This window comes from Nicotiana sylvestris, chromosome 3 (assembly GCF_000393655.2).
Source record: "Nicotiana sylvestris chromosome 3, ASM39365v2, whole genome shotgun sequence".
NCBI lineage: Eukaryota > Viridiplantae > Streptophyta > Magnoliopsida > Solanales > Solanaceae > Nicotiana > Nicotiana sylvestris.
In genome coordinates, this window is record NC_091059.1 from 150,862,798 (window position 1) to 150,883,852 (window position 21,055).

The 21,055-nt window shown below is 38.8% G+C and overlaps 1 protein-coding gene across 1 annotated transcript; it reads right to left on the reverse strand.

Moving 5' to 3' along the window:
• Positions 1-11,576: 11,576 nt before the first annotated feature.
• Positions 11,577-11,918, reverse strand: LOC104213752 (auxin-responsive protein SAUR32-like). The gene has a single exon (XM_009763296.2). It carries the CDS (start codon positions 11,916-11,918, stop codon positions 11,577-11,579), a length of 342 nt encoding a protein of 113 aa, XP_009761598.1.
• Positions 11,919-21,055: the final 9,137 nt, after the last annotated feature.

Here is a 21,055-nt window from a genome sequence, read left to right on the forward strand (position 1 = left end):
GACGAGGTAAGGTACGCTTCCTCCTGGTTTTAACTGACTACTTCTCTAAATGGGTGGAAGCAGGTGCATACACCCAGATACGTGAGCGTGAGGTTATCGCCTTCATATGGAAAAATTTTATATGCCATTTTGGCATCCCCAAAGAGATCAACTGCAATAACGGACCTCAGTTCATTGGAAAAAGAATGACTGAGTTTTTCGAAAAGTGGCACATCAAACGAATACTCTCCATGCCATACCATCATGCCGCCAATGGTCAAGCCGAATCCTCCAAGGAGTGACATGCTATTCATTACCTCGACCCGTCGATATGGCTGTCACACCTCCTTTTTCCGCCCCCGCGAGGGGCGTAGGAGTTTTTTCCAATTAAAGGACAATCGAAACGGGATTTATTTGTTTATTTCAGAGTCGCCACTTGGGATATTTAGGGTGTCCCAAGTCACCAATTTAATCCCGAATCGAGGAAAAGAATGACTCCATATTACAGTCTGCGCACCAGAAATCCAAATAAGGAATTCTGTTAACCCGGGAGAAGGTGTTAGGCATTCCCGAGTTCCGTGGTTCTAGCATGGATGCTCAACTGTTATATTCGGCTTGATTATCTGATTTTATACAAATATGAATTTATGTGCAAATTTTATCTTTCTACCGCTTTCATAATTATTATTATTATTTTTACAAGAATGTGAACATTGTTTTAAAACACGTCTTTGGATTACGTCACATGAAATGCACCCACAATCCGGAACACATTTTTATTCAATGTTTTGGGATTTGGATTTGGGTCGCATGAAATGCACACCCAAGTTTAAGAGAGTAAATTATTAAACACGCGCCTAAAGAGACTATCGTGTTATTATTCTGGGAAGGCCGTGAAATTTGCTAAACGGCCCGTCCCTAAAACTAAGTACTTTAATATATACATTTAACGAGGGCCCCGCAATTTATGTGTTTTGTTTAACGAGGCTATCTCATTTTTATTTTAGAAGGATATCCTAAAGCAGCTATATATTTTTTTTTATATTTTTTCGTCCGTCTCTAAATGGAAGAAGAAAAGGTCCTACTTTATTTACATGCTTGAAAAGACCAGTTATTTATTTCACGGATTCAAGCAAACGCATCCAGAAAATTGCAATCAAACTTTGCATGAAAGGAAGTTGTTTCATGCCTCATTCTATAAGCCGATACTACTGAAGCTGAAATTATAACCAAATACGGAATTGACAGGCAATACGCATTCAAAAGGGACAAAGTATCTTATAACTAATTTGAACCCACATTGTTAGCCGAAATGAACCGTTGGGACTAATTGTTTGCAACTACTTGAAGCTAAGCCAACCTTAATTACTAATGGTTACGAAAGTTGCTTAACTTGCTTGTTAACTTGAATAACCTATTGGGTTAAGGTTCTTGTCCTTTCTACATTTCTTGAATCGCGCCACAAGTATGTCAAGCCTACGGATTCTATAAATTTAAGGGCGTGAATTCATACTATGTTACTATCTGATTATATGACACTCGAAGCAAACGGTTAATGACTTTGTCAACTCACTATTGCAATACTAAAGCTATGGAGACATACTTTCAACTTGAAACTGAAATCAACATGAGATCTACATTATTTCGGATTTCTTGCCTTTTAGACAAAATGCTGAGTCAAACAAACTCTAATTATATTGAAAGCTATCTCAGACAATTACCCATTGAAACAACATCCAAACAAACCCAGACATGATTCTAATGGAATACATGGACTATTATACATAGCTTAACATTCAATATACAACTAAAGCAAATTCGAAAGAGGCACTTCAACTCTTCATTTCTATACTCAGGTTTCAATTTTCAGCCTACATTGACAGTGTATCAGTTGTGTACCTGAGATTGGAAACAAGAACAAGAAGAGGAAGAAGATCAGCAACACTAGCTGGGCAGCAGTAAGGCAGTAATAACAACAGCAACAAGCAAACGGACAATAGTAACACAGCAGTAACAAAAAAATAGCCCAACAGTAGATTAAAACCCAACAGTAGCTTCAGAAAATGCCACGCAGCAACACCAAATGCACCAGAAAATCCTAGAATACAACCCAAATGCCCAACAGCAATGTAAACTACCACAATATGACCAAAACTTGAGTTTGCAATAGAAGATGGACCAACAGACTTTCAGTAAATTTCCACAACTCTCAATGCAACAGTAACAGAGGTGAATACTGATTCCAACAGTAAAAGTAAAGAAGATTTTTCTCCTTTCAATCTCTCTCTGGTCTCTTAAGATTAGAAAAACCAGCCTATGCTTCTCAAAACTAAATTGACCTCTCAAAGTTGGAAGACCAGCCTCGTTTTTGCTCTTTTTTTTTCTCTGAACACTTAATAATCTTCCAGCCCTTTTCTTGTTCTAAATGAGCCTATTTATAGGCAGAAATGGCAGGCCCCAGGCCGCCTTGATTCCTTCAGCCTTTTCCTGCCCATACCCCTTAGTTTCCCATGCCTAAATGTCTTTTCTTGATGCCAATTATATTGTTCCCCATGCTTGTCCTTTTATTTTATTCAAGAGGTATGGGTGATTAAAGTATTATTAGTCAGCCCCCATGCTCCACTGTTTGGTTCCCCATTAACAACTAAACTAAGGTTAGTTATTAACAACTGGGCAGACTTGAGCTCAGGGCCTGTTGAGACCCTTTTAGACTTACCAAACTTACCCTTTTAATCCACTGTTATTACTGTCTAACCCTAAACTCAGAATTTAGAATCACAGCCTATATAAGCTTGCACCTTAAGACTGATTTCTGGTTGAATACTCAGGGTATTACAGCTATGTTTAATTCTCAGTTTAGGCTTAACAAATGGCTCGAATTTAATCCAACAGGGGTGCTAATCAGATGGTGTGAGTTGGCCATATTGGAAACCAATCCTGACCAACTCACACTCAATTGATCAGGGGGCAGGTGAGCAGGCAAACTAAAATCGAAACACTACTGATTAGGCACATTGATACTAGTCTCAATATGGACAAGAGGAATAGGCTAGTATGATAATCAGTTGGCGACATTTATTTAATCAACTATATGTACACAAAGGATAACAACAAACACGAAGGAATTGACCAAATGAAAGGTTTAATGAAGACGGGTGGAATTAAAAGAAAAACGGAAGAACAATCAAACAGGAAAACCAACAAAAATTATCATGCAAACACACATTATCAGAATCCTAATAAAGCAGAAGACAGAAGAGAATACCTTAATGCCCGTAGGACAACAAATGACCCAGGATCGAACCGAACTCGACCTTTTTTGAGGTCGAATAGACTTTAATCGAAGTGTTCTCGACTGAGAACACCTCGATTAAGGTCTATTAGACCCCAACCTGTTGTTGATTTGGACGGACCCCCATGGATTCGATTTTTAGGGTTCTTGAGCTCAGATTTGTGGTTCGAAGAGTTCTACATAGATTCGAACGAAACCAACGTTGATTAGGGTATGAGGGATGTCAAGGGAGTGGCTGGTGTGAATTTGGGACTCATTAGGTGGTTTAGGGTTTTGGCTCGAATCTTTGATCGAAGATTCGAGAACCCTGGAGATGATTCGAAGTTAAGTGACCAGGGATTCGTGTTCAGGGTGGTTTGTAGGTTCAGTGGTGTAGCTATGGTGACCGGTGGCATTGTTGCCGCCGGGTTTACGTTGAAGGGGAGCTATGGCGGCTGCTAGGGTTTGGGGGTGTTTGGATAGGGGGCGGGGTTCGTTGGGATCATTTATATACCGGGCCAAAGGTCGAATCCTAGCCGTTGGATCAATCAGGATCAATGGTTCGGATTGGTTTACTTAACGAGACGGTGGGTCAATCTCTCGGTCGGGTTTGGCTTTTGGATATGGGTATTGATTGCATCCGTTGGATGAGGGCTAGATGGACGGCTGGGATCGACTGTCATCGAAGCGACGTAGTTCTGGAATCCGACTACGTCGTTTGATGGCGTGGGAGACGGGTCTTCTGGGCTAACTAACTTGGGCCGATTTTTGGTGCTATTTGGGCCTGATTTTCAGCTCAATTTTTGGCTCAAATCCGGGTATTCTTTACTATTTTCAACTCTTTTCTTTTTCTACTTTAATTAACAATCAACAAAATTCTAAAATAATTTTGTAAAACCAAAATTAGCCTACAACAATGTTAAACCTTAACAACAATTAACACACAAGGTCAAACATTTAACTAAAAAATAAAATTACACCACGGCACACATAAATGACAAAACACAATAAAAATGCATATTTTTGTGACTTTCTTTCTTTTAAAATAAAACATGGTTTAATCGACTCCACAATGCACAATTAAATTTTGAATGCGCATGCAACATGTATATATATATATATATATATATATATATCAATCACAACAACGGCAAACATTTACGGACCAAATAATTACCAAAATGTCACGTAAATTCTAAAAATCGTACACAGATGGATTTTGTTTTATTTTTTGATTTCTTTTGGAGTAATTTCCGTGAAGCAAAAATCGCGTGCTCACAATGGCCTCCAGATCAAAGTAATGAAGGGACTGCATATAGATAATCGAATCTCCATTATATGTACGGAATCAAATCTCCATTGTATGTACGAAATCAAATCTTCATTGTATGTACGGAATCAAATTTCCATTGTACTTATGGAATCAAATCTCCATTGTATGTACAGAACTGGAGCTCCACTAGTCGACATGTGATGACTTTCTACGGGAATACGATCAAATCGATGAAAGTACAAGTTCGACCTCGTTCGAACTACAACGGGATTCTACTTCGACGACAGTTCGAAGCAACATCCCAATGGCCAAGGCCATCGACGAAAGTATAAGTTCGACCTCATTTGAACTACGACAGGATTCTACTTTGACCTCAGTCTGAAGAAACATCCCAATGGCCAAGGCCATCGATGTAAGTATAAGTTCGACCTCGTTCGAACTACGACGGGATTCTACTTCGACGACAGTTTGAAGCAACAACCCAATGGCCAAGTCCATCGACGAAAGTATAAGTTTGACCTCGATCGAACTACGACGGGATTCTACTTCGACGACAGTCCGAAGAAACATCCTAATGGCCAAGGCCATCGACGAAAGTATAAGTTCGACCTTGTTCGAACTACGACGGGATTCTACTTCGATGACAGTCCGAAGAAACATCCCAATGGCCTAGGCCATCGACAGAAGTACAAGTTCGACCTCGTTCGAACTACGACGGGATTCAACTTCGATGACAGTCCGAAGCAACATCCCAATGGCCAAGGCCATCAACGAAAGTATAAGTTTGACTTCGTTCGAACTACGACAGGATTCTACTTCGACGACAGTCCGAAGCAACATCCTAATGGCCAAGGCTATCGACGAAAGTACAAGTTCGACCTCGTTCGAACTATGATGGGATTCTACTTCGACGACAGTTCGAAGCAACATCCCAATGGCCAAGGCCATCGACGAAATTATAAGTTCGACCTCGTTCGAACTACGACGAGATTCTACTTTGACGATAGTTCGACACAACGTCCTAATGGCCAAGGCCATCGACAAAAATGTAAGTTTGACCTCGTTCGAACTACGAAGAGATTCCACTTCAATGACAGGTCGAAACAACATCCCAATAGCCAAGGGCGTCAATGATATCATGTGTACGGTAAATGCAAGAAATAAAAAATCTAACAAAATCAAGTTTTACATTACAACAAAATATTATTTACACTTGCCCCTACAAACGGGCCCAAATACGACCCGTGCAAAAATCCCTACACAAAAGCAAATACAAACTAAGACTACACATCATCCCCAACAGGGTAAGCGACTTCATACCACGAATCTGAAGCAAGGTGATTCGCATAATCAGAGTTGATACCACCCCATCAGGTGTAAGGGGGTCGTACCCACATGATTCACGGGTTGCACGAGCCTCAACGTGCATAGCCTGAACCTCCGCCTCAGTAGCCCTTCCTTCGGCGTGAAAAGCCTTATACACATCAAGCCAAGCCTCCGCGTGGACCCATAACTCGTATAAACGATGGGGCACAACCGGATCGGCTGAGGCACGAGATGTAGAATGTTGAGAATGACGACTCACATCCTCCGCCCTCAGTAAGGCCGTTTGTCCGTTTAGTGCGGTCAGCTCCGCTTCCAGCTCTTTGACACGCCCTTCGAGCCCTCCAACCCGACGACCAGAGGCTTCCTTCTCCCAATCAACTCCGACCTGGAAATGCGGAGGGCGTCTTCCAAAGATACCGATTCAGAGATAGCTGCTGCCAGCTTATTAGCGCTAACGTTCAGCTCGCCCTTAAGCCCCTCAATCTCCACTACCTTAGTACTCAACTCAGTAGTCAAGGCGGCCACCTTTGCCTGTAAGTCAGCATTCTCAGCCGTCACCCCCATGCTCAACTCGAGCTCGTCCTCCTTCACCTTTAGGAAGGCCTCCAACTCACTGTTACAGGCGACAACCTTCATGAGCTCCTCATCTCTCTCCCTAAACTCCTCTATTTTGCGCTCCAACTGGTCCTCCCGCTGTTTGAGCCCCCCACGAAACACCTGAAACTCAGGGTCTTGATGATAAATATCAGACATCGCCTGATGCTTAGCATGATACTGCTGATATTTGGATGATATCTTCTCATAAAGGCCCATCCTTTTTCTCTATCGACGCTCTCTCTCGATCTCCAGGATGGGGGTCTAACAGAAAAGGAAGGGCAGAAGTTAGAAACAAAATACAGAACGATGATTACCGCATCAATCCAACGACAAAAAGAGAAGTAAAGGCACCTACCTGCAGGGCCATACCAGCGACCTTCTGAGATAACTCCATGTCGCTCATCACCCCAAGAATCTCGCTTTCAGGAGCGACACATAGAGGAGCTAGGGCCGACGCCACCTGCTCACTGTTCAGTAACAAGTTGTAATTTCGTGGAACGACCACATGACGGTCGGATCCATATATCCTAACCTCCACATGGGTATGGCAACCCATAAATTCATTAATATCCTCTTGGTCGATATCCGAGCCCGAGCCTCCACCCTCCACACGACGCCCTCCAATGTTAGACGATGCACCACCCTCAACAGAGCGCACCAAACGAACTTCTGGGCCAACTCCTTCCACTTGGGGAGATCTCCCCGACAAAATGGCATCGACCATGAATACGGGCACAGGGGCTATCGGGGACGCCCTGCTTCCATTAGCGTCCGTAGCCACGCCCTTCCCTAGCTCCAGCCTCCTCCTTTTCCTCGACAATGGCTCGTCCCCATTGGAAGATTCATCCAAAGGATGTGAGGACGGAACCGAAGAAGCCTCTTCCCTCGCGGTCACAACTCGAGACGGATCTCCTAATTGAATAGGTTGAGGAAGACCTCCCCGAACAGACTCGCTCAAGAAAAACTGCGTATCTGCAGTAGCAACGGCTTGTTTAAAGGCGGGGACCGGCGTCCTCCACCTGGAAGCTCCTCGACCTATCATCAATAAGGGTCATACCATTAAGCAAGGTCGCATGGCCAACGAAGTACTAAGTAAGACATTTACCTGAGGAAACCTTAGGGTCATAACGTTGTACAAAGGCGAGCCAAGTTCGAGTTTCTGCTGCATATGGCAACATGCGGGCTACCCAGTCCTTGATACCCATAATGGGGTGAGGCGTATAACCCATAGCTACAAAACGGCAAGCGAATAAACTTTACAGTGAATACAGAAGAGAGGGGAACATAACGAATAACGGCACGTACGAGTCCCGTTTCACAGATCCGGGAATCTAGCGGAGTCAGAAACGACGTGCTCGGTCTTGACAAAGAAGTAATTGTGCTAAAACTTGCAGCTCGCGTGGTCATCCGTTCTAACTACCAGTCCTTTCGTGCCACGAAGCCTCAAATGCACCATGGTACCCCTGAGGAAGCCAGGTGTGAACAGGTGCAAAAGGTGGTGGACAGAAACGCTACACTCCGCCAACTCTGTATACTTAGTCAATAGCAGAAGCACCTTGAGCGTGTATGGCAAAAGTTGTGCTGGGCAAACTTGGTAAAATCTACAGAATTCTTCCGCTAAGGGGAAGAGAGAAAGGGTGTAGCCGATCATAAAAGAGTACTCATAGAAAGCACAACACCCAGGTCTATGGACGTCTACATAATCCCTCCCCGCTGGAACCATTTCTATATGAGCAGGAATGCCATAGTTTATACGAAGGACTTCAATATTGACCTGCTCCGTCTCAGAAAAGACGGGGTTCGGGACAAGAGGCGGATCTTTGAGGAAGTCACTCCGGGATAAGGGGTACCTCGGTAGTAGCTCATCTACCGTAGGAGGGCTGTCACTCTTATCTACCACCGCATCCGCGCTGTCAGAAGGAGGTACCGTTGATGACGGGTTGGCTTCAGGAACCTTTTCGCGGGAATGACGAGACCTCAGCATAATATCGTTTGAAGGAGTATCAACACAAAAAGAGGAAGGAAGAAGAAGCTTCAGATGGTGAATAAAAGAAGAACATAAGGATAAGAGAGCAAGTGAGAGGGAACGAAAGAGGTCTTCAAGAAATAAATGGCTAAAGTTTTTCAAAAAATCAAATTCTTCACCTATTTATAGGATTGGGAGGTGCCAGAATCGAGGCGACTGGCCTCAAAGCAGCGCAAGAATTGAAGCACCATGTCGTTAGTCCCTGCCTCGAAAACCTGCGTAATGATGACGCACGTAATGCTGACATCACTTCCCGGAGAAGTGTATCACACGATGTTTTGCCGAACATGATGATCAACTCCTATTGGCCACGTCATAATGTTCCCACAGGACAAATTTCTCCAAAAGAATGCACGAAGTCCGCTCATTGAGGACGCATCCGGCCGTGACCCTGACAAGCGGAGGGACTAACTGTATGGGTCCAAATTTGACCAACCTCAACCTATGATGAGTACGACAAACGACCAAGTACCTTCGAATCGGCATCCCGATGGAGACGACCTTAAGGCGAAAGAAGAAACTATACAACCTTGTAGGAGTGTAAGCCCATTAGGGGACATTAAGAATATTTCGTCGAATATTCCTTATATTTTATTTCTTACAATTCAGAAGGTTTTCTTGCTAGTATATAAGGGGGGAAAGGGACCCTGTAAAAGAGAGAGGATTATGAAAAGCTTATCAATCTTGAACAAAAAGAAAACTTTGCAACTCTCTTCTCTTTACTTATTACCATCCTAGAGATTACTATATTCAGTTACGATTTATCCCTTCATCTTTGATTGATTTGTTCAAAAAAGATTCTAACATCTTTTGAGTCAAACAACCTTTAATTAGGAAAGATTGGAAAATCTGTTAATCGTTATAAGTATTTAGTTTGCTAAAACATAACTTGAAAAGAATGGGAGTCAATTCTTAAACTAGCTAGAAGCCCCTCCCATTACTTCTTATTTCTTTCCCTTTGTATTTTCCTTTAAAAGTAAGAATCACAAGTTCCATTAGAGAATGGCTCCATCAAAAGTCTGAAAAAATAGGAGTAAAGTCCATTTTATCCCCTTAACCTTTTAAGGTTAGGAAATAATTACCCCCCCACACACACACACACGCATTTTAAATGGAAAAGGGAACCCCCTTGTTCAATAATTTTTCGGTGAAATATTTTTTTGAATAAAAATCTTTCCTTTTTTTAGTAAATAATTTTTAGAATAATCAAGATCTTTCATTATAGCCAAAATCTCAAGATATGAAAAACAATTAGGACTTATATAATTTATAGAGTTCCCCTTGTACAGGGTAAAATATGTTTATATTAAATGACCGCATAAGAAAGTGATACATAGAGCCGAAGACAGAAGATAGTTGAATCAGAAGGCGACGATCCCGTCTGTTACTGGAGAGAATGATATGGCATTTAATGAGGAATATTATATGGCATTAAGTACACGGCCCATTACAAGGAATATGGCATTTACTGCATGTCGTTACACATTTTTTAATGGCCCTCATAATTGACATTAAAGAGGGGCTTGATCCTAGGACCTTGTTCCTTATGTGCAGCTATAAATAGTGAGCTCTTTTATCATTGTAAAGGAGACGAATTTTCTGACAAATACACGCTACATTCTATTCAAAGCTCAAAATAATTTTTATCTTCTTGTTTACTGATATCATTTTAAGCCCGAAAGCTCTGCTCCTAGAACTATTATTTCTACTATTTTATATCCATCTCAAGGCTAAGTATCATATTTTTATCTAATTCATCCATTATTTTAGGATCAAATTAATTCACGTATTTATAAACCATGTATAAATTCAATTGTACCATTTTACGGGTAAACACTCCTTTAGCCTGCTTCTTACATAGTTTAAGATATAATATAATGCAAAAACGCATCCATAATGAATTTTTAAATATGACATTATTAATTATAATTTCTATTCAATAAAGATATCTCAAAATAAGTAAAGATTAATAATTGCTTTAGTATAATAATTTTAATATACAAAGAAAATACATAAATAAATTAATACTCATAGCAATAATTTTTTCAGCTATTATATATGTCATAGAATTGACTATTTCAATATATTTTTTTCCTTCAAATTGAAATGCTAAAGCATCCATGGTGAATGTGTGTTCATCATATTTCTTGAATTCTGTATGCAAGATCTTTTTTCTTATTTACGAAAATTTTGACAACGCGCTTCAATATAATAGAAAAATATTTTAAATTTTACAAGCAAGAAAGACAAAATTCAAGTATTGGTTTGGATGAAAAATATTATGCTATACTTTTGAAAGGATAGAGAGAGGGGGAAAATCTGTATTTTAAAAAAGAAACTTTCACAAAAAAAAAAAATATATTGAATAAGGGGGTTCCTTTCCCATTCAAAATATGAGAGGGGTATTGTTTTCAAACCCTTAAAAGTTAAGGGGGTGACATGGATTTTACTCAAAAAAAAGAAAAAATAGAATCTGTACGCAATTTAATCTAAAATTGTGTTAATTTAGTTTTAAGTTTGACTCGTCCATATACCTCACTAGAAGGGGTCAATATCTAATCAAAATGGAGTTTTATTTCGCGGTGCAGACAAAACTTATAAAAATAAGAAGAAGCATTTGGCGAATACTTTGAAATTGTCGTCCCTTTTGTCTCAATTTCTTTCTACCAGCTGTCGTTGGAACAACCTAGCTTCTGTAACGCAAGATTTTAATTTTATGCCTCTGAATTTTAAATAACAATTTTAAGAACTATTAATTGGATTCTAAATTTAATATAAATACACTACATGAGCAAAAATTATTGAATTCAGCTAAACCCTACCCACATTCAAGCTTCTAGATTCGCGCTTACGATAATAGTAAGAAATTCTTAATTATCCCTTCCTTATAGCAATACTTAGGTCTTTAATATCGAAATAAGGAATACAAAAGTTTTAATCTTCAAATTCGCTTGCAGAAAGAAGAAAAGTGTAGTAGCAGCTGTATTGTCATTCAATGTTCGTCATCGTCATGGGTAGGTAACACATACAAATACAATCAAAAAAAGAAAAGAAACCCAAGCACCTATATATATACTATACAAAATGAAAAAAAAAATAAAAAATCAGGCCTTAAAGCACGTCCACAAGTGGTGATCCTTGTCTATGATATCCTCAACGTAGCGAAACTCCTCAACATGACAAGGGATGTTAATGGGTCCATTATGATGAAATTCATAGTCTTCCTCTGCTCCTTTCAACAACTGTATGAACAGAGGATGGTTGATGTGCATCACAGGTATCACGAACTTCTGCTGCTCCTCTCCTTGACCTACCATTACTGCAACACATCCTCGTGGGATGTCCTTCAATTCCTCCTTCTCATGCCCATGACGATGAAAGTGAAAAGGCAGATGTAACTGGACATGGAATCTCGAATGATGATGGCGTTCGTCTACGTTTCCCATCTCTCTGGAAATTAATAAGATCCAACCAAAGAAAATTAACAAGTGGTGGCGGCTTTCTTGTTTGTTAAAGCAGAAAGATATTGTGTAATTAAGGATGGAAATATTACAAGAAAATGATCAGATCAGAGAGAGAAAGGCCAAGGATCAGAAGAAGAAATAGCTAGATTGAAGAGGCTGAGAGAAGAATCTGTTAAGGAGCTTGGAACGTTGCTCATTAGCTATATATCTAAATAGGGGTTTTACAAAAAATTGAGTTTGAGATGAGAGTTGTTGAATGGGGGGAGATGGGTATATATGCCAGCAAAAGGGAGGGAGCTAGGAATATGTCAACTGTACACCGAATGCTTACTTCACATACAAGAAGGCGTGTTGCCGACGCGGAACAGCTGAAATGGTAGTAGCTTAGGCAGGTAAATTACGCCAATTGCCGCCGCCTTAATTAGGAGGTAGCATTTCCATTTTCCAGCAAATAAGGAGGGGTAGTGTATATAACTGAAGGGTTGGGCAGTATGCAATGGCAACGCGGTGCGCTAAGCTTCTGTTATACACGGGATCTGAGAAAGGGTCGGACCACAAGTAGGGGCGGAGATAGAGTGGGGGAAACGGGTGTGGCCGAACACAATATCTTTTGTTCAAATCATGTATTTTCTTGAGAAATCCATTGAATATGTACAACTTATTAATTTAGAACTCAGTAACTTAAAAAGATTACAATCCCGAACCCATATGGTTCAAATATTGGCTCCGCTAGAAGGGTTTATTGTACACAGTCTTACTTTGTATTTCTGCAAAAGCTTGTTTCCACGGGGTTGAGTTGTATGGAAAAGCCAATATATAGCTCAATTTTTTAAATATAATAATGTTGAATTTCATTAGTTTTTATTTTTTATTTTTTTGTGTTTACTTTTCTATATTCAAAATTTCTTAAGTGAAATTTTTGGAGGTTGAGGTCGTCAAATAGTACTATTCAACAATATTCAAAGCTAAGATGACAAATTCAACTCATCTTATCGCATGTTAAGGGCTTGAATAAGGTTAAGCGTAGAATAAATGTAAAGTGGTAGGTTTGAACGGATTATTGTTAACTTTTATCTCATGTGTTAAATTGTAGATATTGGGAAATTACCATGTATAAATGACATGCGTGTTTGACCTTCTGCAAAAGGATTACTGTCCAATAGAAGCTAGGGCCTAGGAGCATCTTTGCAAGCGAGTTTACAGGGTGAAAATTTCAACTAACATAGTATTTATTTGCTTTTAATGAAAGAAAGATCACATTTGGAAGAATATCTTTTTAGAGAATGATAATTTGTTTTAAATTAATTTTTTAACTTCAACTATAGTATTGTTAGGATCTAAAAGCTCCCCGAAAGTCAAATCCATACTAACTTTTTGGATTATTTTTTATTTTACAAATAACCTAAAACAGATGGTATTTTTAGTTTTAGAAGCTAGAAAGCTTAGAAATAAACAAAATACTTAGCTGATTTGCAATATTAAATCAACACTTTAGGGAATTGATTTCGTTACCTTTTAGAATTTAAAAAAACATCTGAAGTTTATTTTTTTTTCTTTTCGTGATTTTTTGTGATATAAGAGTATTTACATTTGTTAAGTTCTTATGGATAGACTAAAAAAAGATGAATAAAAATGTAACTCATAAATTTTGGAAATGTTAACAACCAAGTCCGAACTTCTTTTTGGGCAAAAATTCAAAATTATAAGTCCAAACACTGAAACACGTCACAATGATTTTTCTTTCAAAAATCAGAATCTACCAAACACTAAACCAAATCCATTAGAACGCCTTCTACGTTTCACCACAAAATAGTGATTATATGTTCCTACTTACTGAATATATTATCAAATGGAAGTTTCAGGTTGAAATGTCCCACATTGTTAATTATAACAACAGTAAAATATAAAGTTCTAAGTTGTAAAATCAACTAACCGCCCTTTCTTTTACATGTCCAATTAGCAAACACGACATTATGGGGGTACTGTTTAGGTTTTTGGTTGAGGGTGGGGGTGGGGGTGGGGGAATTTTGGCATATTGCTTAGAGCCTCACAATAAGAATTTCTCACTAACTCCTTTTCCAGTTAAAGGCCTATGTGGAGTTGATTAAGTAGATATGTACGAATATATACCTTTCCTGTGGCATTTGAGGACGAACCGGTTAAAATAGGCTTCTCTCAACAGGTAAATGAGCTTTGACCATGTTAGCTTCAAAAATCACAAGGCTTCGAGCTACTCAGCCTACGAGCTAAGAACCTTCTGAGGTGCTCGAACATAGCCGCTAACGACTTAAAAGTCACCCTAGCCGCAATCCTGAACTACGTCATGCAGATTTATGATCTCCCCAAAACAACCCTTAACAAGATAGAATTTATCCAAAGAAACTTCCTATGAGGTAGCACGGAGGAAGAAACTGAAATGATGCCTTTTTGGACATAAAATACGTTTATACAATTAAAAAAAGTTATATTTCTAACTATAACGCAGTATTATACTGCGTTTTATTAAAAAATTAATTTTTTTAAGGGCAACGCAGTATAATACTGCATTTTCCTTAAATGCAGTATTATACTACATTTCCCTATAAAATTGGGCCCACCAATAATAAGAGTTTTGTAGGACTGCAGAGAATATTTGTTTTCTAGTGTAAAACGTATTATAATACTACGTTTTACACTGAAACGTAGTATTATACTGCGTTTTACACTGATTTTTGGACCCACCAATAAGTGTTCTGCGGATAACTGACATAACAATAATTCAAATACATAAAACGTGGTATTATACTGCGTTTTACATAAAAAAAATTTGCACCCCAAGCTCGGACTTGCCTTATTTAAAGGCGTTTGATTTTTATGAAAATCCATTCAAAACTTTCTTTCAAACTTCCGTTCATACTTCTCTCTTCTTATTATCAAGCATTTTTTTATAATGACTGAAGAGCCAAAAATAAGGATTTCATTATATTGGGGGGGGGGGGGGTGAGGTTGTAATGGAGAATAACTCTGTGAGGTATAGCTCACCTCCACAGTGTCATGTTAAATTGCCGCTTACAATGGAGTACGATAAATTGGTATCGTTGTTACGTAAAAAAATGAGTGTGAGGAAACGCTCGGTGAACCTTAAAGTAACTAGTAGATTTCCATATTCAGTGACTACGTAGGGGTTTGCTTATTATTCTGAGTTTAACATCGAAGATGATGAAACTCTTAGAGTTTTTTTGCGGATTCCGGATGAATACAGAGAATTTATTGTTATAAAATTATTGGAAATGTACGTCAAGGTTGAAGACGTTCCCAATAATGAAGGTATGCATAGTAGGGATAACCCCTAGTCATCGGGTGGTTATTCTGGAGCAGTTTTTGCCGGACAGATTGCTGATGAAAGAGCTTGCCTTGATTTAAACTTGTCACCACCGGCGAATGAGCAGTCACAAAATAATTTTTCGACTTTATATAATCCACAAGACGACTGGTAAATTTCAATTTTCTACGCTTTAACGATGTTTATTTTATGTTTTAATTGGATTTGTATTAACACTCTTATTTTTTATAGGGGGTGTAAGCACGTGATTTTTGACCCTCCCCGAGGATTTTCACATTTTTAGCGTGAATATGTGAAATTGGGTCTAATATAACCATTTTAACTATTTTACTTTATTTCGTTGCAAAAAGAAAAAATCACAAAAATACATATATAAATTTTAGTTTATGTATTTCTCATAAACTTGAAAAAATACAAAAATTGTACTTTATTTTGGTACTTTATATAAATTCGAAAATCACAAAAAATATAGTTCTATTAATGTTTGCAGTCATTATAATTTTACAAAAAAATACAAAAAATATTACTTCATATTTTATCTTTACATATAAAAACAAAAATTACAAAAATAGTTTTAGTAATATTTTGTGGCTATTTTAAATCTGGAAAAATATATATTTAAAAAGATATAGTGTTGTTTAAATATTAGTCTTATTTTGGTAGTTGTTTTGCTTACATAGGGCTAGTTAAGCAACGTTTCCTATTTCTCGGGTCCGGGCAAAAGAATAATATTCGGGTTCAAACTACCCGGTTTTAGGCCTAATTTCGGACCTAGCCCATAATAAATCGAGTCCAGGACACATGGGGAACCCCACCATGCATGGGGGACACAAACATTGGACCCCTACACACGTGGGGTCCACTTTTCTTGGCCAAAGCTACAAATGCACGAGACTTGGACTGGGCAAAGGAGGGATTTTAAAATTTTGGGAGGAGGAGAACTGTTCATCTCCTTCCTCCTTTGGAAAACCTAAAAAACAAAAGCAAAAACCAGTCCAAAAACCCTCACCCAAACCACCCCGTCTCCTCCCAACTCCGTCACCATCTTGTCCAAACGCCACCACCCAAACATCACGACCACCACCTCCGACCAGCTCCCCCCGACGCCTGAACCGCCGGACCCCTTCGAGCAGCAGCTGTCGCTGCTGCTGCTGCTTCACATTCATCTTCTTCCTCCTTCCCTCAAGAAAACCCTAGCAAAACCCTACTGTCCAAAACCGAACAGACCCTATCCCCGACGCCAAACCACCAGTCCGGCTTCACCATCCTCACGCCCCCCAGCAACTATAACCTTGCTCCTTCACGTCCAAACTCCACCACCCAAACACCATCACCAAACAGACCACTCCACCTCCAGCAACCACCCGTCAGCAGCCCCCCCAACGCCGAAACCACCATTTCCGACTTCATCAAGCCCAACGACCACCACGCCTTAGGTTGGTTCAAATAGCAATTGCTGTTGCCTCCCGTCGTCACTGCCCAAACCACCCTTCATGCCTGCAAAGTTCAGCCATGAACGACCCTTCCCCTTGCCATGACTGACCAAGAAAACACACATACGCACAAGCTGAAACCTAACGAAAACGTTCAAAAAAACAGCCCAGAAGTTCTGTCCGGGATGAGTTCCGTCGAGGTCTGGTACGTCGAGGTTGTTGCTGTCCATTTTTGGCGAGTTCGAGATGTTGAAACTCGACGTTGCTGTTAAACGTGAGTATTCATGTTATTTTTGTTGCCTCGGTGTGTTCTTTGCTTCCATGTCTTGTCTCGGTAAATTTGAGTAGTAGTAATATATTTGTCGTATTTCAAAGTTTATCTCGTCATGTTAGTTTATCACTGATTGTTAATGTTATGTTCTGTTATTAATTTTATATTTTTGTTTATCACTAATTGTTAGATGTTTGTCATTTATTGTTAGATTATCAGCTTATATTTCATTAAACAAGATTAAGAGGAAAAAGAATTAGAGTTTATAAATAGCGTCAAATTAGTAATTTATGGCAATATTGTCGTTTGTATTTAATTAGATTAAAGAAACCGGGGGTGCATCTCATGTGACCCGGCTCCAATTTGGAACATAGTTAAATAGAACTTGTCGTGAACCACTAGTGCGTTACGTACAACATGACTTGCAATATATTTTAATAACTTTGAATTAACTCTTTAAATAGATAAAAAATAAAAATGTAGTAACTTTAAGTTTACCCTTTTAAAAATAAAATAAAAAATAAAAAAATAATAATAATAATAAAAATGAGACGAGCCTCGCCAAATGAAAACGCACAGATTGCGGGGCCCTCCCAAAAATATACGTATCAAATACTTAGATTCCGGGACGGGCCGTTTAGCAAATTTCACGGCCCTACCCAAAATAATAATGCGCTAGTTACTTTAGGCGCGCCTATAATAATATTATCTCCTTAAGCTCGGGTGCACATTTATGTGACCCAAATCCAAATCTCAACGGAATCGAAATGTGTCTCTAATCACGGGTATATTGATTATGGCGTGGCCCGAGATGCATTTCCATGACGTTGCAAAGTCTTTAATAATAAATGAGACGAGCCTCGACAAACAAATGTACAAGTCGCGGGGCCCTCTGAATGTATATATATTAAAACACTTAGAATTCGGGACAGGCCGTTTAGCGAATTTTACGGCCTTCCCCAAAATAACAATACGCTAGTTGCGTTAGGCACGTCTTTAATAATTTATCTTCCGTAATTCGGGTGCACATTTATGTGACCCAAATCCAAATCTCAACCGAGTCGAGATATGTCAATAACCACGGGTGCATTGATGTAACGTGGTTCGAGATATATTTTCACGACGTTGCAATTCTCGTAAAAAATAATAATAAAAGCGGTCAAGAGTTTAAAACTTGCACATAGGTTTAACATGTATAAAATCAGATAATCAAGCCAAAATATAACAGTTGAGCGACCGTGCTAGAACCACGGAACTCGGGAATGCCTAACACCTTCTCCCGGGTTAACAGAATTCCTTATCCGGATTTCTGGTACGCAGACTGTAGTATGGAGTCATTCTTTTCCTCGATTCGGGATTAAAATTGGTGACTTGGGACACCCTAAATCTCCCAAGTGGTGACTCTGAAATAAATAAACCAATCCCGTTTCGATTGTCCTTTAATTGGAAAAAACTCCCTTGCGCCCCCGGGTGCGGAAAAAGGAGGTGTGACAGCTCTGGCGACTCTGCTGGGGACAGTGACCCAGAACCACTGGTTCAGGGTTAAGAATTCGAGCTTAGAATAATTGTTATTATTTGGGTTTATTTATTATCTGATTATTACATGTTTTGAGCCTAATGTGTTAAACGCTACTTTTACCGCTTTGATATTATTTGAACTGTATATAAACTGTGCCGAAACCTTTCTCTTCTTACCTCCGGGGATGTGCTTACTGGTTGAGACTCCCTATTCTGTTAGTGTCATACCCTGAATAAAAGAGGCTCGGAAAGTTTCTAAGCCGGCTGGCCTTTTGGTTCCCGGAAAGGAGCTCCTTCCTCAGCTCGAGTTGTCCGCTCGGGTACACTGTCTAGAACACCGACCCAGGTTTTTGAACCTAGTATAACAAAGCCACATGCCGGATCCCTAGTAGGAACGTTTATTTGCATCATGTGCATTTGACTTAGGGGACTCAACATAGGGGTTGGGTCCGTCTAGGACAAGCAACCTGAAAATAATAGACCATCTTTCGGCATCCTATGTGCTACATGTTGTATTTAGTCAAGGGCGAATGGGTCATTTGGTCATTTCCAGCATGGTGTTATTTTAATCAAAGCATGGGGAACATTTGTGGAATCCAAGAAGCCTTGGAATTCCCTATGTCCCCCACGCTTGCATTTTTGGGAAAAAGCACATGGGGAACATTGGTGGAATCCAAGAAGTCTTGGAATTCCCTGTGTCCCCCACGCTTTCATTTTTGGGGAAAAGCACGAGGGGAACATTTGTGGAATCCAAGAAGTCTTGGAATTCCCTATGTCCCCTATGCTTCCTATTTTGGGAAAAGCGCATGGGGAATATTTGCGGGAATCCAAGATGTCTTGAAAATCATTATGTCTCTCATGCCACATTTTTTTAAAGAAATAATAAATATAAAAAATAAAAATATATATATAAAACAAAGCATGAAAATTCAAAAGATTTTGTATGTTTTCATTATTTTCCACAGATTAAAAAAAAATCGTGAAAAAGAGGAGAAAATAACAATGTAGAGATGCGGCTACTTATTGTTAGAAAAAAGAAACCAATGTCCGAGTAGTATCGAAACTCTTCCGAAATTTTGAAAATAAAAAAAATGTCTTGTTAGTTTGTTATATTAAAAGCAAAGGAAAAATAGAAAAAAATCATCATTGTTCTGTCTTGTTTTTTCAAAAATATTAAAGAAAATATTTTGTTTTGCCATTAAATGAAAATGAAAAAGAGTCTAGTTTTTTAAAATGTTTTATTTTATTTTATTTTGTTTGTCTATGAAAATGCCAGAAATAAAAATAAAAAGAGTCGGGCGTTGAATGTGATTTTATTATTTGTTCCAAAATAAGTATATATATAATCCAAAAAAAATTCAAAAGAAAATTCAAAATTCTAAAAGATAAAATAGATAAATAAAAAATCCGAAAATATTTTGATTCTTCTTTAGAAAATTCAAAATTCAAAAAATACTTTTTTTAAAGCATTTCTTTATTAAAGGTAAAAATTCCAAAAAAAAAACATTTTCTTTTTCTTTGGAATAAGAAAAACAAATGAAAAAAAAAAAGAGAAGGAATGTTTTACGTTAGTTAGTTTGTTTGTTATGAATGAAAATAATAGTTTGTTTATTTGCTATAAAAAAAAGAATAGAAAATGGAAAAGGGTCTTCTCAAAAATGGTTTATTGGCCCGAACTACGCGGGTTTGATTCTCACCGGATGTGAGATACGTAGGCAACCCTCATCGGGTCCAACCCCACCTTTTGCTAAAAAAGCCAAAAACAAACAAATAATAAAAAAATATATGTCAAATTTTTATTTTTGTCATAAAGAAGTCGGGTGACGCTGTTTTATCAAGACATAGTCGAATGTTCCCGAAAGGGACGCCGGAAGGCTGACTTTGCATAAACAGCCACCTTTGGGTCATTTTTAAGATTTGGTCCGATTGACCCACACAGCCTTAAAAATCTTCGTCCCCGAGACGTTGATAGGCCGTGTTTGCAGTATTGAGTTTCCTATTTTCGGAAAACAATAAAAGAGTCATAACTAAGTCAGGAGATGCTGTTTGTCATAAATAGCCGAATGTTCCCGAAAGGTACGCCGGAAGGCTGACTTTGCATAAACAGCCACCTTTTGGGTCATGTCTAGGAGTTTGGTCCAGTTGACCCACACAGCCTTAAAAAGCTTCGTCCCCGAGACGCTGAAGGGCCGTGTTTTGCAACACCAAGTTTTATTGTAATTTGAAAAAAAAGAGTCGACGGTCAGGTGAATACCGTTCAAATTTTTTCATAATAAGCCGAGCCAGTTTCGGCCGCGTCTTAAACCGTTCTTGCCGAAATAGCCTTAGAGTATCTTTCAGTTGTCGAAAGGTTATTTTCGTAAAAGAATGGATAAGTTTGTAAAGTGTCAAAATAATCCTCCCCGGCCTCAAAATTCATGTGAAAATTGGAAGGGGCCACATTTGCAAAAAATAACCATTTGGTTAAAATTGGCAAACGGAGGAAGGAAGTTGGCCATTTGTTTTGAAGTTTATAAATCTTTTGACTAGAATATGCGGTTTGTTCGATTTTCAAGTTTGTGGGTTAATAATTAAA